This window comes from Capricornis sumatraensis, chromosome 4, assembly GCF_032405125.1.
Source record: "Capricornis sumatraensis isolate serow.1 chromosome 4, serow.2, whole genome shotgun sequence".
NCBI classification, from domain to species: Eukaryota; Metazoa; Chordata; class Mammalia; order Artiodactyla; family Bovidae; genus Capricornis; species Capricornis sumatraensis.
Window position 1 is genome coordinate 10,873,837 of NC_091072.1, and position 21,164 is coordinate 10,895,000.

Genomic DNA, 21,164 nt, shown 5'->3' on the forward strand with positions numbered 1-21,164 from the left:
AAGAAGGCTTTCTTATCTCTTCTTGCTACTCTTTGGAACTCTGCATTCAGATGCTTATATCTTTCCTTTTGTCCTTTGCTTTTCACCTCTCTTCTTTTTACAGCTATTTGTAAGGCCTCCCCAGATAGCCATTTTGTTTTTTTGCATTTCTTTTCCATGAGAATGGTCTTGATCCTGTCTCCTGTACAATGTCACAAACCTCATTCCATAGTTCATCAGGCACTCTATCTATCAGATCTAGGCCCTTAAATCTATTTCTCACTTCCACTGTATAATCATAAGGGATTTGATTTAGGTCATACATGAATGGTCTAGCGGTATTCCCAACTTTCTTCAATTTAAGTCTGAATTTGGCAATAAGGAGTTCATGATCTGATGATTTCTCTCTATTGAACGTGGGTTGGATTTGGTGACTTGATTTCATCAAATAGACCTTGGTAGAAATGATGGCGTGTGATTTTCAAGATTATATAATTAAAGAGTTTACAAATTTCTCTGTATTCTCTCTTTGATCAGGCGCTCAAGTTGGAGGTAGGTGCCATATCATGAGGACCCTCAAGTAACCTTCTATAGAGAGCCATATGACCAGGAACTGAGGCCTCTTCCCAGTAGAATAAAGGCGCAGATAAAAAGCATGGCTGTAAACATTACCTCATGTAACTTAAATTCATGGTTTCATTTTAAGGCCAGTGATCAGCTCCTATGGTTTACAAAAGAGAAATGTAGGTATCATACAGGGAAGTCATGTATTCAACTGAAAATCAGAAGTTCTATTATCAAGGAAAAACAAGAGAAAGGAGAATGAGAACATCCAGCTAATCTGTGAAAGTTTCAAGCTGCAAATAAATTATCCAGCTGGGTATAATTATGATTGGCCATCTCTTTCTAATGACAACATTGCTTTCATTGTCAGAAAATGTACCCTCTATGAGCCAGTTCACACAAAATAAACATCTTGCACTGCCTGCTTCCCAGTAATATTCAAGTTCTATCAACTTTTCTCCTTTTGTTTTCTAGCATTTAGATAGAAATTATCTGAATTGTTGGCAATATAATAATATATCTCTTATTTGTGGTTAATACGACTAAAGAGTATGATCCACCTGGGTGCAACCACAAAAAATAAAACCATTGGTAGTTTGTCCAAAATTCTCTAATTTTTTCATGATACTCATGTAAATAACATTTTCGTGTAATAATCCACATAACTAAGATTTGAGTCCATTACCTTAAAATTTAGTAATTTTATCTTAGCTATATTTATTGTTAAATTATAGACTTGTATTCTGAGGCTAGGCAATTTTCAGGAAGCAATGGTTACATAAAAATGTAATGTCGATGTGTTTTTAGTCATTCCAGTGGTGTGAAGTTCTTTAGTACCTGCAGCGTGGAAGATTTTTTACATTTTATTTCAAAGCCAAAGTCCCAGTGTCTTCAAAACCATCCACGTTTAGATCCAACATACAAAGCTGCAGTTTGTGGTAATGGAAAAGTTGAAGAGGGAGAACAATGTGACTGTGGCAGTCAGCAGGTTGGTACAAATTTAGAAAACTATATACCAGAATTACATCAAAAAGTATTAATTTTATAGTGTAATACTGCTATTTCACCTAATTTATCAAACTTGCTTTTTAACAAAGGCCTTAAGAATGCATACTGGGATTATATTAAATTAATGACTACACATATATTTTTGTATGTGAATTCAGCAGTTTGTAGATTATTCATACTGATGATTTTCAGGGTCTTAATCCTTTAGCTGAATTGACCAAGGTTTATGTTTCCCCTCTTGTGTATACACTTCCCTAGTATTTCTTCTTTGTAAAAAGTTTTCTTTTTATTGCAGTATAGCTGATTTACAATGTTAACTTCTGTTGTACAGCAAAGTGTTATATATATATATTCTTCAGGCGTCCCTGGTGGTTCAGTTGTAGAGAATCCATCTGCAATGTAGCAGAGACAAGGCAGGAGTCTCGGGTGAGATCAGTGGATTGGGAAGATCTCGTGGAGAAGGAAATGGCAACCCATGCCAGTATTCTCGCCTGGGAAATCCCATGGACAGAGGAGCCTGGAGGCCAGGGGTCGCAGAGTCAGACATGCCTTAGCAACCAAAACAATAACATGATTGGCTTGTGGAGCTGCAAATTACAGCTTCTAAACATAGAACTCTTTATGAAAACAACTGTTGAAGTATATCTGATTTACAATGTTGTCTTAAACTACTGTTGTACAGCAAAATTATTCATTTTATATATGTGTGTAAATAAATGCATTCTTTATTATATTCTTTTCCATTATAGTTTATTATAGGATACTGAATCTAGTTTCCTGTGCTATACAATGGGTCTTCCCTGGTGGCTCAGATACTGAAGTCTGCCTGTAATGCAGGAGACCCATGGACCTCGTTATTTATCTATTCTATAATGTAATAGTTTGCATCTGCTAACGCAAACTCCCAATTCATTCCTCCTCCACCCAGACCCCTTGGCAACCACACCCCTGTCCTCTGTTCTGTGCGTCTCTTTCAGTTTCATAGATCGGTTCATTTGCATTATATTTTAGATTCCACATAGAAGTGATATCACATGGCATTTGTCTTTCCCTTTCTGACTTACTTCATTTGGTATGAAAATTTCTAGGTCGAAACATGTTGCTGTAAATGGCATTATTTCATTCTTTTTTATGACTGAGCAGTATTTCATTGCGTATATGTACCACATTGTCTTTATCCATGCATCTGTTGATGGACATTTAGGTGGTTTCCATATCTTGACTACTGTGACTAGCACTGCTGTGAATATAGGATTTCATGATATATTTAAATGATAGTTTAATGATAGTTTTAATTTTAAATGATAGTGTTTCCAGATATGTGTGCAGGAGTGGGGATGCTGGATCATATAGCAACTATATTTTCAGTTTTTCAGGAATCTTTATGATGTTTTCTGTAGTGGCTGCACTGACTTACAATCCCACCAGCAATGTGGAAGGGTTCCTTTTTCTCCTAACCCTCTCCAGCATGTTATTTATAGAGTTTTGTTTTTGTTTTTTTTTTTTAATGATGACCTTTCTGAATGTGTGAGGTAATATCACACTATAGTTTTGGTTTGCATTTCTCTAATAACTAATGATGTTGAGTATCTTTTCATGTGTCATGTATGTCTTCTTTGGGGAAATGTCTATTTATGTCTTCTGCCCATTTTTCAATTGGGCTTATTGCTTTTCTGTTTTGAGTTGTATAAGCAGATTGTATATTTTGGAAATTAAGCTCTTGTCAGTCGCATCATTTGTAAATATTTTCTCACAGTCTGCTAGTTGTCCTTTGGCTTAGTTTGTTTCCTTTGTGGTGCAAAAACTTGCAAGTTTGATTAGGTCCCACTTATTTATTTTTGCTTTTATCTCTATTGCCTTCAGAGACTGACCTAACATTGCTATGATTTATGCCAGAGAATTTTTTGCCTATGTTCTCTTCTAGGAGATTTATGATATTGTGTCTTTTATTTAAGCCATTTTAAGTTTCTTTTTGTGTATGGTGTAGAGGAGTGGTCTATCTTCATTGATTTACATGCATCTGTCCAGTTTTCCTGGGGCTTCCCAGGTGGCACAGTGGTAAAGAATCCACCTGCCAATGCAACAGATGCAGGTTGAATCCCTGGGTCAGGAAGATCCCCCGAAGAAGGAAATGGCAACCCACTCCAGTATTCTTGCCTGAGAAAATTTTACCCTCTGGAATCTCATAGAGATAGGAATGACATTAATTAGGCAAAATAGTTCTGGAAAATAATTCAAGCTTTGTGTGCCCTAGGAAGTATCATGCCATAACCCATATAAGACTACTAAAATTCATGATTTATTTTTTGTAACTTATTGAAAATTTTTGCCCAATTAACTCTATTTCAAATCCCCAGGTATTTAAAAATGTGCATGTGTGTGTGTGTGTGTGTGTGTGTGTGTGTGTGTGTCTGTGTGTCTGTGTGTCTGTCTTCTGTCTCTCCATCCTTATTTCCTATCAGTTGCTTTTTATTAACCCTAAAAATGGAATTTTAAAACACAGAACCACCAGTTACAGATGAATTATAACATAAAACAAGACATAATACATATGGATGAACGATTAAAGGTGATAATTTCAATTAAGTTCAGAAATATCATTTTGTATCTCTTCATCTTTAGAGAATTATAAGCAAACTTTGAATATCCTTTAAAAGGTAAAGACATCAAAATACAGTAGATTCATAAAAGTTGACTAAGAACTAATCAACTTTTAAAATCATAACTTCTGTTTATTTCACACCTTGTGAAATAACTTTGTTATAAGAGCCAAAGATCTCAATTTCTTAGCTTTTTAGTTTTATTTTACTTTTTTTAATTAAAAAAAGCTGGGAATGTATAGCTGATTTATAGTGTTGTGTTCATTTCTGCTGTACAGCAAATCAGCAATCAGTTGTTCAGTTCAATCGCTCAGTCGTGTCTGACTCTTTGAGACCCCATGAGCTGCAGCACGCCAGGCCTCTCTGTCCAACACCAACTCCCAGAGCCCACCCAAACCCATGTCCATTGAATCAGTGATGCCATCCAACCATCTCATCCTCTGTCGTTCCCTTCTCCTGCCCTCAATCTTTCCCAGCATCAGTGTCTTTTCCAATGAGTCAGCTCTTCGTATCAGGTGGCCAAAGTATTGGAGTTTCAGCTTCAACATCAGACCTTCCAATGAACACCCAGGACTGATGATATTTAGGATGGACTGGTTGAATCTCCTTGCAGTCCAAGGGACTCTCAAGAGTCTTATCCAAAACCACAGTTCAAAAGCGTCAGTTCTTTGTCTCTCAGCTTTCTTTATAGTCCAACTCTCACATCCATACCTGACTACTGGAAAAACCATAGCCTTGACTATATATCCTGTCTTTTATAGATTTTGTTCCCATATAAGCCATTACAGAGTATTGAATAGAGTTCCCTGTGCTATTCAGTAGGTCCTTATTGGTTATCTATTCTATAAATAGTAATGCATGTGTCAATCCCACGTTCCAATTTTCTCTCCCTCCTCCAGAAATAAACTTGTGGTTATTGATGTCTTGGCTTTGGTGGACTCCAGGACCTCAGAAAATCCTACTACCAAAATAGTCAAGCTTAGTGATATACAGAACACTTGGTTTAGCACATTAGGTAATAAATAAATGTTAAATAAATGAATGAATAAATGGCTTTATATTTTTCCATTTGCCAACATTTAAGTTAAGCATCTGTCTGTATATTATGTAATATGTTGTCCTTGTTAAATATCTGTTTAACGTAAAGTTGAAAGGTATTTCAGAGCATTTGATTTGCCTTTCAGGCTTGTGATGACCAGACAAACACGTGCTGTAACCCTGGCACATGTAGACTCCAGCCTGGGTCAGCTTGTGATACTGGACTGTGTTGTGATTCTTGTGCTGTAAGAGCCTTTAAACATTTTAATACCTACATTAGTAAAGCTATCATTTTTTATAATATTTTATGCTCACATTCTGCTTTACTCAATATTGTTTAACTCACCTCACCAGTTTGTACCAAAAGGACAGATATGTAGGGGTTCCACTGATGAATGTGATCTCCATGAATATTGCAATGGTTCATCAGCAGCATGTCAAGAAGATTTGTATATTCAGGATGGGCATCCGTGTGGACAGAATCAATGGCTCTGTATCAGAGGAAAATGTGTGGATGGGATAAAACAATGTGTTGAATTATTTGGTGAAGGTATTTATTTTAATTTGACTGCCTGTATATGTATTTTTCTGGAAACTGACTAATATACCTATCTTTATATGTATATATTAGAAAGGACAAAGGATATTATGAAATGAAGCAATTTAAATGTCAAAAATACTTAAAATTAATTTTAAAAATAAAATAAATAAAATGTTAAAAATAATGTTAACCTCTAGAAGAATAAAAATACAAAAGGATAACATCACCAGGAAAAATAACTGAAATAAAACTCAGTCATTTCAATAAAATGCAGCACCCAGAATAATCAAGTATTGATATAAGTCAAATATTTGTTTTATAATCTAAGATAAATACAAGAATAATAATATAGTAATTAAAAACTAAAAGCTAATAAAGAGGAGAACAACAAAAATATTTAACATATTTGATTAACCCAAAAGAAGGCAAGAACAGAGTAAACTCAAGAACATAGGATGTGAAAACAAATAGTAAGGTTGGTTATTTATATTTACATACTTATAAGTTACATTAAATATAAAACCTGTGTTCAGTATTAAATTGAGACAAAGAATATATCAAGTAGTGACAGAAGCAATTACAAGAAAATGACTAGAAAAATCAAGGCATGTCGCATTAATGATATATTTTTAAAGGCTGTAGAATATAGTGAAACCAATGACAACAAATTTAAATCTCTATAGCAGAGAAACTTTGCCTGCCTTAGGGAACAACTGACAGCCATTTATGTTCCTAGGGGCATATGCAGCTTCTGAATGTTGAAAATCAGTCTTGGCTTAGCAGATATCTTCAAGGAAAAGAAAAGGAGATCAGATATAAAAGTTTTAGCAGTTGGAATTTAAGGAGAGGGAGCTGTCAAAACCATAGACTATTTTTCGTTGAGGCATCCTCATCCTTGGAACTCAGTAGCTGCTCAGAAATTTGGTGAATTAGATTTAAAAAATTAGAAAGGCATTATGAATTTTCATACAGCCACAAGATGATCAAAGACCAAATGGTAGAGGAATTTTGCCTAAAAAGTTCTTAGTCTTCCTCTAGAACATTTTGCTTCATTTAGAAGTGCCTTTGTTGGTAGGGTTTCCAAGGCCCACTTGACTTCACATTCCAGGATGTCTGGCTCTAGATTAGTGATCACATCATCATGATTATCTGGGTCGGGAAGATCTTTTTTGTACAGTTCTTCCGTGTATTCTTGCCACCTCTTCTTAATATCTTCTGCTTCTGTTAAGTCCATACCATTTCTGTCCTTTATCAAGCCCATCTTTGCATGAAATGTTCCCTTGGTATCTCTAATTTTCTTGAAGAGATCTCTAGTCTTTCCCATTCTGTTGTTTTCTTCTATTTCTTTGCATTGATCACTGAAGAAGGCTTTCTTATCTCTTCTTGCTATTCTCTGGAACTCTGCATTCAGATGCTTATATCTTTCCTTTTGTCCTTTGCTTTTTGCCTCTCTTCTTTTCACAGCCATTTGTAAGGCCTCCCCAGATAGCCATTTTGCTTTTTTGCATTTCTTTTCCATGAGAATGGTCTTGATCCTGTCTCCTGTACAATGTCACAAACCTCATTCCATAGTTCATCAGGCACTCTATCTATCAGATCTAGGCCCTTAAATCTATCTCTCACTTCCACTGTATAATCATAAGGGATTTGATTTAGGTCATACATGAATGGTCTAGCGGGTTTCCCTACTTTCTTCAATTTGAGTCTGAATTTGGTAATAAGGAGTTCATGATCTGAGCCACAGTCAGCTCCTGGTCTTGTTTTTGTTGACTGTATAGAGCTTCTCCATCTTTGGCTGCAAAAAATATAATCAATCTGATTTTGGTGTTGGCCATCTGGTGATGTCCATGTGTAGAGTCTTCTCTTGTGTTGTTGGAAGAGGGTGTTTGCTATGACCAGTGCATTTTCTTGGCAAAACTCTATTAGTCTTTGCCCTGCTTCATTCCACATTCCAAAGCCAAATTTGCCTGTTACTCCAGGTGTTTCTTCACTTCCTACTTTTGCATTCCAGTCCCCTATAATGAAAAGGACATTTTCTTTGGGTGTTATTTCTAAAAGGTCTTGTAGGTCTTCATAAAACCATTCAACTTCAGCTTCTTCAACGTTACTGGTTGGGGCATAGACTTGGATAACTGTGATATTGAATGGTTTGCCTTGGAGATGAACAGAGATCATTCTGTCATTTTTGAGATTGCATCCAAGTACTGCATTTCCAACTCTTTTGTTGACCATGATGACTGCTCCATTTCTTCGGAGGGATTCCTGCCCACAGTAGTAGATATAATGGTCATCTGAGTTAAATTCACCCATTCCCATCCATTTTAGTTAGCTGATTCCTAGAATGTTGACGTTCACTCTTGCCATCTCTTGTTTGACCACTTCCAATTTGCCTTGATTCATGGACCTGACAGTCCAGGTTCCTATGCAATATTGCTCTTTACAGCATCGGACCTTGCTTCTATCACCAGTCACATCCACAGCTGGGTATTGTTTTTGCTTTGGCTTCATCCCTTCATTCTTTCTGGAGTTATTTCTCCACTGATTTCCAGTAGCATATTGGACACCTACTGACCTGGGGAGTTCCTCTTTCAGTATCCTATCATTTTGCCTTCTCATACTGTTCATGGGGTTCTCAAGGCAAGAATACTGAAGTGGTTTGCCATTCCAGTTGAGCTGTTTCAAATCCTGAAAGATGATGCTGTGAAAGTGCTGTACTCAATATGTCAGCAATTTGGAAAACTCAGCAGTGGCCACAGGACTGGAAAAGTTCAGTTTTCATTCCAATTCCAAAGAAAAGTGAAGTCGCTCAGTCGTGTCTGACTCTTTACGACCCCATGGACTCTAGCCCACCAGGCTTCTCCCTCCATGGGATTCTCCAGGCAAGAGTACTGGAGTGGGTTGCCATTTCCTTCTCCAATTCCGAAGAAAGGCAATGCCAAAGAATGCTCAAACTACCGCACAATTGCACTCATCTCACACGCTAGTAAAGTAATGCTCAAATATCTCCAAGCCAGGCTTCAGCAATATGTGAACCGTGAACTTCCTGATGTTCAAGCTGGTTTTAGTAAAGGCAGAGGAACCAGAGATCAAATTGCCAACATCCACTGGATCATGGAAAAAGCAAGAGAATTCCAGAAAAACATCTATTTCTGCTTTATTGACTATGCCAAAGCCTTTGACTGTGTGGATCACAAGAAACTGTGGAAAATTCTGAAAGAGATGGGATTACCAGACCACCTGACCTGCCTCTTGAGAAATCTGTATGCAGGTCAGGAAGCAACAGTTAGAACTGGACATGGAACAACAGACTGGTACCAAATAGGAAAAGGAGTACGTCAAGGCTGTATATTGTCACCCTCCTTATTTAACTTATATGCAGAGTACATCATGAGAAACGCTGAACTGGAAGAAACACAAGCTGGAATCAAGATTGCCTGGAGAAATATCAATAACCTCAGATATGCAGATGACACCACCCTTATGGCAGAAAGTGAAGAGGAACTAAAAAGCCTCTTGATGAAAGTGAAAGTGGAGAGTGAAAAAGTTGGCCTAAAGCTCAGCATTCAGAAAACGAAGATCATGGCATCTGGTCCCATCACTTCATGGGAAATAGATGGGGAAACAGTGGAAACAGTGTCAGACTTTATTTTGGGGAGGCTCCAAAATCACTGCAGATGGTGATTTCAGCCATGAAATTAAAAGACGCTTACTCCTTGGAAGAAAAGTTATGACCAACCTAGATAGTATATTCAAAAGCAGAGACATTACTTTGCCAACTAAGGTCTGTCTAGTCAAGGCTATGGTTTTTCCAGTGGTCATGTATGGATGTGAGAGTTGGACTGTGAAGAAGGCTGAGTGCCAAAGAATTGATGCTTTTGAAGTGTGGTGTTGGAGAAGACTCTTGAGAGTCCCTTGGACTGCAAGGAGATCTAGCCAGTCCCTTCTAAAGGAGATCAGCCCTGGGATTTCTTTGGAAGGACTGATGCTAAAGCTGAAACTCCAGTACTTTGGCCACTTCATGAAAAGAGTTGACTCATTGGAAAAGACTCTGATGCTGGGAGGGATTGGGGGCAGGAGGAGATGGGGACGACAGAGGATGACATGGCTGGATGGCATTACAGACTCGATGGATGTGAGTCTGAGTGAAAACTCCGGGAGTTGGTGATGGACAGGGAGGCCTGGCATGCTGCAATTCATGGGGTCGCAAAGAGTAGACATGACTGAGCGACTGAACTGAACTGAACTTGTTGGTAGGCTAGGAAGCTATCCTGAGGGCTAAAGAGTATGTATTTATCCCTAGCAAACTTTCAGTGAAGAGAAGATAAATATCTGCAAGGTTCTGAATCAGTACAAGGGCCACACCCAAGATAACAAGGTGAATCCAGAATAAAACAGCCTTTGCTCATAGAATTGCCTGGTTGTACTTATGCGATCCCTGTCTTGCCCAATCTGCCTGACTGTTCCAACCTTCATATAGTTGCATCATGTTTTGTGATTTATTCTGCCAATAGCTTCTTTTTGATTGCAGTGCTTATTCATATAAGGTAGCAGTTCCAATTGCTATTCTGCTATGTGTTTTCAGTATTTTATTTTACCTTCTGTTCCTCAATAACATCCGTGTTGAATAGAGATTTTCTAGTGTAATAGTTCAATCTCTCTGTGATTTATTTTACTCTATGTATTTAGTTATTTCTGAGTGGTTTGCTTGGTTGTTACAACTACTATCTTAAGACATTCAGTTAATATGTATTTCATTTCAACAGTAAACCAAAACTTAGCTTATGTTCTATTTTTGGCGAGTAACTTCACGTAAGTCTAAATGACAAAGTTTTATAATAACTGTTTTTATGCAATGGTCTTTTAAAATCTACCGAAGAGAGTCCAAACAATAAGTATATTTGCACTACCCGTTATATTTTCTTTTACTTTATTTGATAGTTTACTATACGAGCATGAAGTGTCGCTTCATGTGGATCCTAGTTACCTCCTATTGTCCTTTGATTTCAGCCTTAAGGATGCACTTTAGTAGATCTTACTGGAAAGGTTTGCTAAAGGTCTTTCTCATTGTGTTTGTCTTGGAATGCTACAATTTCTCCTTTATTTTTTTAGGAGAGTTTAGCTGAGTATAGAATCTTTAGTCTTTTCCTTTCAAAGTTCTGTAGCATCATCCCACTGTCACCTGGCTTCCTTCATCCCTAATAAAGAGTGTAATCAGTTTGACCTTGATCTGTGGATCTCTTTATGATTATTCCATGTGTCTTTTTTAAACCTTCTTGTAAATACATAGATAGATATAGATACATCATTAAATATGAAAAGTTTTAAGTCATTTCTTAAAATATTTCACCACCCTTTTCTATTTTTTCCTCATTTTTGGAATCCCTATGTGCCAATATTTCATATGCTTGATGTTGCCCCACTGATCCATTAAGCTCTCTTTACTTTTCATTATTTGATTTTCTTTCTTTCTTCATACTGGATAAACTCCACTGATCTATCTTTAGGTCAATAAAGCCTGCCAGATTAAATCTATTGATTTTAAAATTTCTGTAGTGAAGTCTTTCATTTTAGTTAAAGATAGTTTTCAATTCAGAATTTCTATTTGGTTCCCTTTTTTATTTAAAAGTCTATATTAGCATTTCCCATTTAGTTTTTAAGAAATGGTTTCCTCTGGTAAGTTAACATATCTGTAATAGCTATTTTAAGTCTTTGTCTACTGGATTCAAAATTTGAGATCTGTGAGGATATTTCCCATTGTTTTTTTTTTTTTTTCTGGGTATGTAGCATACTTTCATTTTTTTGCATGTCATGTAAAATTATTTTTTAAAGCTTTTTAATTTTTAGAAATTTTAGACAATATATTTTAACAGTTTTGATTCAGATTTCTCCAAGGGTTTTTGTTGTTCTTATTGTCTTACTGATTATTTGTTTAGTCCTGGACTAAATTTTCAGGTTCTGTATTCTGTACTATGTGCAGCCACTGAGTTCTTTGCTAGTTTTTTCTTTTTCTTTTTTTTTAATCTCCCCAAATTCTTCTTTTCATTTTTAAGTCAGGCTTCCCAGGGATAACTCCTAATTCACACAATTTAGTGCCAAGCTGAAACCTGTCAGATACCCCTTCAATGCTTTGACTGTTTATTTTCTATCCACAATGCCAAGGGACAGTTTCAAGCTTCAGGTGGTTTGCAAGAGAGGCGTAGCTTTCACTTCTTGCTGGTTCAGAACTTAAATATAATCCAGAGGAGTGACTGGGGACTTCTCTTTCCTAGAATTGTTCTTGGAATGTGTACATCTTTTCAGATCCAGTTGCGTATTTGAGCTTTTCAACATTCCTTATGATCATCTAGCTCTCCAAAGTTTCCTTTTAAATTCCCAGAAGGCTCTTGTTTGCCTCAACAGATACAGTGTTGCTGTCATATTGCTATTATTTCAGTATTTCCCTCAGTGTGAGGCTCTTTTTCCCACTGAGCTGAGCTTTTTTTCTTGTTGTTTTTCAGTCGCTATATTGCTTTCAAATCTTTGCAGCCCATGGACTGCAGCTTCCCTGTTCTTCACTATCTCCAGGGGTTTGCTCAGATTCACAGCCACTGAGTCGGTGATGCTGCCTAACCATCTCATCCTCTACTGCCCTCTTTTCCTTTTGCCTTCAGTCTTTCCCAGCATCAGGGTGTTTTCCAATGAATCAGCTCTTCGCATCAGGTGGCCAGCACCAGTCTCTCCAAAAAATATTCAGAACTGATTTCCTTTAGGATTGTCTGATTTGATCTCTTTGCAGTTCAAAGGATTCTCGAGAGTCTTCTCTGGCACTACAATTTGAAAACATCAATTCTGCAGCACTCAGCCTTCTTTATGGTCCAGCTCTCACATCTGTACTTGACTACTGGAAAAATTACAGCTTTTACTATACAGACCTTTGCTGGTGAAGTGATGTCTCTGCTTTTTGATACTCTATCTAGGTTTGTCATAGCTTTCCTTCCAAGGAGCAAGTGTCTTTTAATTTCACAGCTGCAGTCACTGTCAGCAGTGATGTTGAAGCCCAAGAAAATTAAATCTGTCACTGCTTCCACTTTTTCCCCTTCTATTTGCCATGAAGTGATGGTACTCGATGCCATGTTTCTTGTATTTAGAATGTTGAGTTTCATGCCAGCTTTTTCACACTCCTCTTAGAAAAACACCCTAGGAATAGAAATTTTCTAGGTAAGTAAAAGTTTGAATAATTGTCTGACTACGTTCTGTTGCTTTTAAGAAAGCTCAAAATAGGCCAGACCTCTTCATTAGCTGTAAGGCTTTTGGGTACCATGCCGCTGAAGAAAGATGAGAATATCTCCAAGGTAAAACATCACAGAGCCCTCTGTCTTAAGAACTGTATCTACCAGGATTCCATCAGAGAAACAGAATCTCACTCCAAATCTGATGCCATCCCTTCAAGCCAGAGCTTCCAGACAAACGAAGGTCTCTTTCACAGGAAGACTGAGTGTGCATTTCAGCCAGTTATCTGTGCCATGTTCTGGGGCCATTAACAAGCTAGAAACTCTCTTTCCCATTATCACTGTTAACTTTAAAAACATCCACAACCTAAAAACTGAGAGTTTTGTTTTATTCGGTTGTTTTAGGACTTCAAGCTCAAGAGAGAGCATCTCAAGTAACCCTGAGAAAACTACCCCAAAGAGGCGAGGGAAGGGGCCAGGCTACATGAAACTTTTGCAACAAATGACAGGAAGACCAAATACCAAAAGATTATTGTTAATTAAAGAAAACCAGATAACCCAAGTTAATGAATTTAGCACTTTTCTATGTATGGGAAGATGTAAGAGTCTGGGCTCACTGAAATCATTCCTTTGATTTGCACCTCAGCTATCTGGAGCCAGTATCCTGTGTCTTTGACATCCTGAGCTTCCCTGGGGTTTACTATAGGGTACGGCTATAGTCTGATGACTGCTAGATCGCAGGTATTCTCCTTCCTGAGTTCCCTCAAGGTTCACCTGCTCACATTGGAGGGCTGCAGTCCCCAAAGACTGTGATATCCTTAGTTACTGATACAGCAGGAAATACTCCATTTCTCATTACCATCCCAGGGGACCCAGGAATGCAAGTGCCTCTGGTCACTAGAATCAGATGACCAAGGAATGTCCCTGGGCAGAAGCCACAGAAATGAGAGCACCACATGTAAAAAGCCAGAGCCCACCATGTATGTGAAAGCTCCCTTCCAGGAAATTCTGGCACACTGAGGTGTAACAGGTTGAGAACCGAAAAATAGCGCTCACCCTCCGAAGTCTCAGTGAAGGATTCCAGCAGGTCCCTGTTTAATCAAAAGCCTGACCCTCAGGCCACAGCTCCTGAGGTAAGCTTACAGACCTCTCTTACAGAAAGACTGGGCTCCTCTAACTGTTCCCTCTTGTCCTGCCCTGGATATGGTAGCAGGTTAAGAACTCTTTCTCCCTTAGTTACAGTCTTGTGGGAGCCTTGAGCATAAACCACACTGGCCATCAGAATCATTTCACAATTCTCTACAGCCTTGTAGGTCTCATAGACATGAGCCTCTGTTTGTTATCAAAGTTGGAGGTTTCGGGGGCTCATTTTTCAGGTACAGGATTTAAAAGCTGTGGCGCCTGATGTGAGTCAAATACTTCACCCCCTCAGGGAGGAGCTCTTGGTTTTGAGTTCCCTCCCAATTGTGGGATTGGTGTGCTGGGGTGAGTTTATGGCAAGAGCATGTCTCAGCCTTTCCTTCCTGCTTCAGTGTGGCCTTTCTCTTGTTTGCTCAGTGTAAAGTGGTCATTCCACCAGTTTTTAGCTTTTCTTCACTAGAAATTGTTTCATATGTTGCTGTAGATTTGATGTGTTTGTGAAAAGTTGCAAGTTCAAGATTTTTCTGTGTGTACTTCACCATCTTGAAATGGAACCTCTATTTCCATCAGCATTTTAAAGAGATTGCTCCATTGTTATATGACTTTCATATTTCTGAAGAAAAATCTGTCATATTGTGTCTCTTATCTCTTTAAGCCGTGAAGATTTTTTTGGTCTTTGGTTTTTATCAGTCTCCATATTACATATTTGAATATGTGTTTGTGAGCCTGTAGGACTGCTTAGTGTTCCTAAGTGTCTTGTGACTGCGGTGTAAACACTGTACTATTATACAGATTTCTAAATTTCAAATTATGCTTGTTTGTTTCTCCATAATTATTTCAATGTATTTATTTTTGATGCCCTGCCTTCTTAAACATTTATATCTCTATAATTAATTTTAGTGTACACGTACCTTGGTTCTCATAATTATTTTAACATATGTAGATGTCTTTGTTTTATATTTTTTTCTTGAATGCTTTATATAAAGACATATTGTTAAAAGTTTTTTTCTCTGTCTTCATCTTCATTTTTGACTTACAGGAACTGTGTTTTCAGTTTAAATGCTTCTCATATAAACACTACATCTTATATGAATACATCTACCTTTTTCTTCTGCTAAGTATATGAAGTAAGAGACCAATCACTTTAATTGAATTAGAAACCAAAATTGTTAAGGTTCTGTTAGAGTTTTTATTAGGTTCACTCTATATCTAGTTCACTCTTAATCCTAAGGCATAACTCTCCAGGGCTTTGAATTGAGAGATTGTATGTATGTAACCACAATGCAGAAACTGCAGACAAATCATGATCTGCTTTCTGGAAGTCACTTATTTACATTTTAATTTCCTTCTCTTCACATGTTTCAGTTCAATTCAGTCGCTCAGTCATGTCTGACTCTTTGCGACCCCATGAACTGCAGCACGCCAGGCCTCCCTGTCCATCACCAACTCCTGGAGTTTACCCAAGCTCAGGTCCATCAAGTCAGTGATACCATTCAGCCATCTTATCCCCTGTTGTCCCCTTTCCCTTCTGCCTTCAATCCCTCCCAGCATTAGGGTCTTTTCCAATGAGTCAATTCTTCACATGAAGTAGCCAAAGTATTGGAGTTTCAGCTTCAGCATCAGTCCTTCCAATGAATCAGATCTAGGACTGATCTCCTTTAGGATGGACTGGTTGGACCTCCTTGCAGTCCAAGGGACTGTCAAGAGTCTTCTCCAACACCACAGTTTAAAAGCATCCATTCTTTGGCACTCAGCTTTCTCTGTAGTCCAACTCTCACATCCATAGCCTTGACTAGACAGACCTTTGTTGGCAAAGTAATTTCTCTGCTTTTTAATAGGCTATCTAGGTTGGTCATAACTTTCCTTCCAAGGAGTAAACATCTTTAAATTTCATGGCTGCAATCACCATCTGCAGTGATTTTGGAGTCCAAAAAAATAGTCTGACATTGTTTCCACTGTTTCCCCATCTATTTCCCATGAAGTGATGGGACCAGATTCACATGTTTAGAAGCAGGAAAATGTCTTAAGAGTGGGCTGTACTATATGTTGAGGCCCCCCAAGTCTCTAATTTTATCACTATAGTAAATGATCCTCCAAATTTGGCCTTCTTTATGTTCTGTTTCCCCTGGGTAAGCTTATAATTTTGATACTCTCACACAGAACTAGGTTTGCAAATGACCTCTGGGATGAAAATCAATTGCTTATTTGCGGTTTACCACTGCCTCTAGGACTTTCAACTGAGATCCAGATGCTGGGGCTCCTTTTATGTTCTCATATTTCTTTGTGGTTAAATCAAAGGTTTTTGGCTTAATCTTCCCATTAGAGTAATAGTAAACTGCTTTTTAAGTAGATAGAATCCTATGAGAATTAAGCACATAATGTGTGTGGATTGGATAGTAAATATGAAAATAAATCAGTTATGATTCCAAGATTTTTTGCTTTGGGTAAAGTAAGATGAAAACGAAAGATGTCATTTTAATGATTTGTCTTGAAAACACATTTACACAGAAACACTATTGACCAATAAGTCAATTATTTGTTTAAAAATGTTTCTTATATACATATATGTTTTAGGTTTACTAAAAGTTAGAAGATAAACTGCATACTGTAGTTAATCCTAAGGTATCTGTTTGGGTAGTAGACAAGATGCTTTCAATATTTAAATATTTCATTAAAGTGGTTTTTGTGTGTGTGTGACTTTAAAAACTGTTGTATGGCAAAACCAATACAATATCATAAAGTAATTAACCTCCAATTAAAATAAATAAATTTATATTTTCAAAAACTATTTTATTTTCAAATTTTGTATTATGCTCTTATGTTGTGCAATATTTTAGGCAATCTCAGAATAAATGTACTCATTAATTATTTTAAATGCAGCAGCAGTATGACTAACCACACGTTGTTTTTTTCAGGCTCATCTTTTGCTCCTCCAGAGTGTTTCCAGCAGCTTAACTCTATGAACGATCAATCTGGGAACTGTGGCGTAACTCCTACTGGGTTCACACCGTGTAGCTCTGAGTATGTTCCAGGAAATCTATCTGAGAAATGTTATTTATTGTCTTAAATTTGAAAATACCATGAGATAATTTAGTTTATACATAAGCAAAATGTCACTTTATCATGAAAGAGACTATATTTAACCAAACTATAAATGTCTTAAGTACAGAATATCTGTACTTATCTTTTTTAATATAAATTTATTTATTTTAATTGGAGGTTAATTACTTTACAATATTGTATTGGTTTTGCCATACATCAACATGAATCCACCACAAGTATACACGTGTTCCCCATCCTGAAGCCCCCTCCCTCCTCCCTCCCCATACCATCCCGTTGGGTCGTCTCAGTGCACCAGCCCCGAGCATCCAGTATCATCACTTGTACCGTCTGTCCCACAGAGCATTTCATTTACATATAAGTACATTAACTGCCCATTAGTTTGACAGGTAATTTTCATTTTTGCATGCTATCACTTTAATTTTACAAATGATGACCATTGTTTAGTGATCTAATAAAAATGCATGAATTTCTGCTATCCAGGAAGTAAAGCACTATGTTTAAGAACATGCGCTCTGCAGGAAGCCATCTTGGTTTCAAGGACTAATCCCAATGGTTACCTACTGTTGTGGCTTTGGACATGTGCCTCACGTTCCTGAGGTGTAAAACATGAATACCGGTTTCACTAACGTCACGGGGCTTGTGCCAGTGTGGAATTTAGATACTCTAATAAACACAGCTAAAATGGGACTGACACACAGTATGCACAATATGAGTGTTAATTGTTAATTACTATGTGCCTGCTATGTCACTTTAGTCATGTCCGACTCTTTGTCACCCTGGACTGTAGCCCACCAGGCTCCCCTGTCCATGGAATTCTCCAGGCAAGAATACTGGAGTAGGTAGCCATGCCCTCCTCCAGGGGATCTTCCCCACCCAGGGATCAAATCCAAGTCTCTTATGTCTCCTGCATTGGCAAGCAGGTTCTTTACCATTAGCACCATCTGGGAAGTTCTAATCACTATGATTATTATATATATATTAGAACTAGAATGTTACTGTGATATATTTATGCTATTTCAAACATGGTTTGATATCTAAAATAAAAATTCTATTTAAAAAATTTGTTTGCATGATTAGCAGGAAGATTTCTCATATAACCTTTACTCATATTTGCCAGTGGCTTGCATTTTGCCCAGTTGCTTTGTCCTTCTGTTTTTCAAATTCTCTTCTCCTTTCCTCCTTTCAAAATTATTTTCCTAAACCATTTGAATGTAAATTGAATACTATGCTTCATTATCCTTAAATAAATCATTGTGTCTTTCTTGGGGACAAAATTTTTTAATGGCTATATTGTAGCTGTCAAAATTCACAATAAAACTTCATTCATTATCTCATAAAGTATTTACAGTTCTTTGCTTTGTTCAGGAGCCAATCTAGAGTCACATGTTTGCAAGAGTCATAATGTATTTTTAAACTTTAATCTAGAACATTTTGTTTGTTTTATTTGTTATTTTTACTTTTTTAAAAAATACTGCAGGCCAATCATTTTGTAAAATTTTTCTCAAACTGGGTTTGATAGTTAGTTAGATTCATGTTATAAATTTTGTCATACTTGCCAATAAAGTGGTATTGTACCATCAAGTACAATTTTCAAAGGGCACATCCCAATTTCTCTCAGCGTTGGATATGTTAGGTTAAACTGTTTGGTAAAGTTAATTTTCTTTACGTCTCTCAATTGTAAAGTTACTTTTTCCCTTTGTGTTTAATGCATAAACTGAGACTATAGGCATATTCTGTTCTTCAAACTTTTGCCCTCTAGTTTTAAAGTTCACTGATAATTTTCTAACTTCATTATTGCCTCTGTCTTTAAGCTAAAAATGTATTGTAGAAAGAAGTATTCCCTCCTACTTATTGATTTCTGTATTTGTCTACATCAGTTCAGACTCAGCAATTGTTACTTGACTCAATAGTATAGAATATATTACTATCATTTATTTTAATGCTTACTTTCTCAAATTGTCTCACTTTTGGCTAGTGAGAGTTTACTTTAACTGGCCACAATGTTTTTTCAAAAGTCTGTATGATACTTTAAAAACTTACAGGTTTCTCTAGCACAAAAAAACAGACATCCTAGGACACTTATTATATATATATTTTTTTACCCTTGCTGTGGATTCAGCTATTTCTCTAAATAAACAAAGAAATTTCCCATTGCCTTTTATCAGAGAAGAGTACTTAGAAAACAAACATCTCAGCACCAGTTGTGCCCATTTCTACTGTTTTTCATGATCTCTAAGTCTTCTCAGTGAACAAAGGTAGAACATACAAGTATCATATGTTTATTTCTATATCCACGTGTTGTATCTCTGTTTTTAAAACATGAACTTATAGTGATCATTTTACGGCAAAATACATCTTGCATTTATGAGCTGCTTTCTTATATGCTCGAGCCCAGAAGCACAAAAATTTGTTTCACAATTGCTAAAACATATTCTGACTAAAGGAAACTTTCTAGCTATTGTGCTTATATTCTCTTTTAAATCATTGATCTTTTTATATTAGCTGCTGTGAGGTGCTTATCTGCTAACTACATTATCTGGGTCATTTTGCCATTGATATCTAGTGCTTTTTTTGCACCTATATCGTGTTTTAAGTGTTGCATACATTTATGATTTTCTGTATGAAGGTGAAGGTGAAGCCGCTCAGTCGTGTCCGACTCTTTGCGACCCCGTGGACTGTAACCTACTAGGCTTCTCCGTCCTTGGGATTCTCCAGGCAAGAATACTGGAGTGGATTGCCATTTCCTTCTCCAGGGGATCTTCCCGACCCAGGGATCGAACCCAGGTCTCCCGCATTAGAGGCAGACGCTTTAACCTCTGAGCCACCAGGGAAGCCGATTTACCTACCTACAAACATTATATTATTTTCAGATGTAAAACATAATAATTCAATATTTTTATAAGTTACACACCATACAAAGTTATTAGACAATACTGACTATACTGCCTGTGCTGCACTATTACATCCCTGCGGCTTATCTATTTTATTATACCCCTGGTGGTTTGTACCTCTTAATCCCCTTCACCCATTTGGTGCTTTCCATATCCCTCTCCGATCTGGTAACCACTAGTCTGAATCTGTGAGTATGTCTCTGTTTTTCTCACCTTTGTTTTATTTTTAGATTCCACATACAAGTAAAAGCATACGATATTTGTTTTTCTCTGTCTGATTTAGTTCAAAATGCATGAATCAATATGCTCTCCAGGTCTACGCATGTTCTTGCAAACAGCAAGATTCCATTTTTTTTTTGTGACTAATATTGTCATTTATATATATATATATATATATATATTTGTATATATATAATATACAAATAACATAAATGTATCTCACATCTATATGCATTCATCTAATGGTGGGTACTCAGGTTGCCTCCATATCTTAGTCTTAGTTGCCTCCATATCTTAGTGTTAGTCTCTCAGTCATGTCTGACTCTTGGCAATCCCATGGACTGTAGCTTGCCAGGCTTCTCTGTTCATGCAATTCTCCAGGCAAGAATACTAGAGTGGGTTGTCATTTCTTCTCCAGGGGACCTTCCCGACCCAGGGATCAAACCCAGGTCTTCCACACTGCAGGCAGTTTCTTTACCATCTGAGCCACCAGGGAAGGCCATATCTTAGCTATTTTAAATAATGCTGCAATAAACATTGGGGTACCTATATCTCTTCAAAGTAGTATTTTCCTTTTCTTCAGATAAATATCTAGGGGTGGAATTGTTGGATTGTATGGTATTTAATTTTTTTGTTTTATGAAACTCCATACTGTTTTTCATTTACCTGTAAAAATTCCCACTAAGAGTTTACTACAGTTTCTTTTCTCTGCATCCTGACCAACCCATGTTTTTATTGTCGTTTTACCCTCTTTGGTCTCTTTGAAAATAGCCATTCTGACAGATGTGAGATAATACCTCCCTGTGGTTTTGATTTGCATTTCCCTGATGATTAGTAATGTTTAGTGCCTTTTCATGTACCTTTTGGCTCTCTGTATGCCTTTGGGAAAATGCCTATTCAGGTCCTTGTTGTT

At 37.1% G+C, this 21,164-nt stretch overlaps 1 protein-coding gene across 1 annotated transcript in view; it reads left to right on the top strand.

The window, feature by feature from the left end:
- Positions 1 to 21,164, top strand: part of LOC138078075 (disintegrin and metalloproteinase domain-containing protein 2) — a 112,601-nt gene that overhangs the window by 64,888 nt on the left and 26,549 nt on the right. The window contains exons 12-15 of the mRNA XM_068970571.1: positions 1,351 to 1,531; positions 5,336 to 5,434; positions 5,544 to 5,739; positions 16,994 to 17,099. Of these exons, the coding sequence (XP_068826672.1) occupies positions 1,351 to 1,531; positions 5,336 to 5,434; positions 5,544 to 5,739; positions 16,994 to 17,099 (582 nt within the window). The remainder of the gene's footprint in view (positions 1 to 1,350; positions 1,532 to 5,335; positions 5,435 to 5,543; positions 5,740 to 16,993; positions 17,100 to 21,164) is intronic.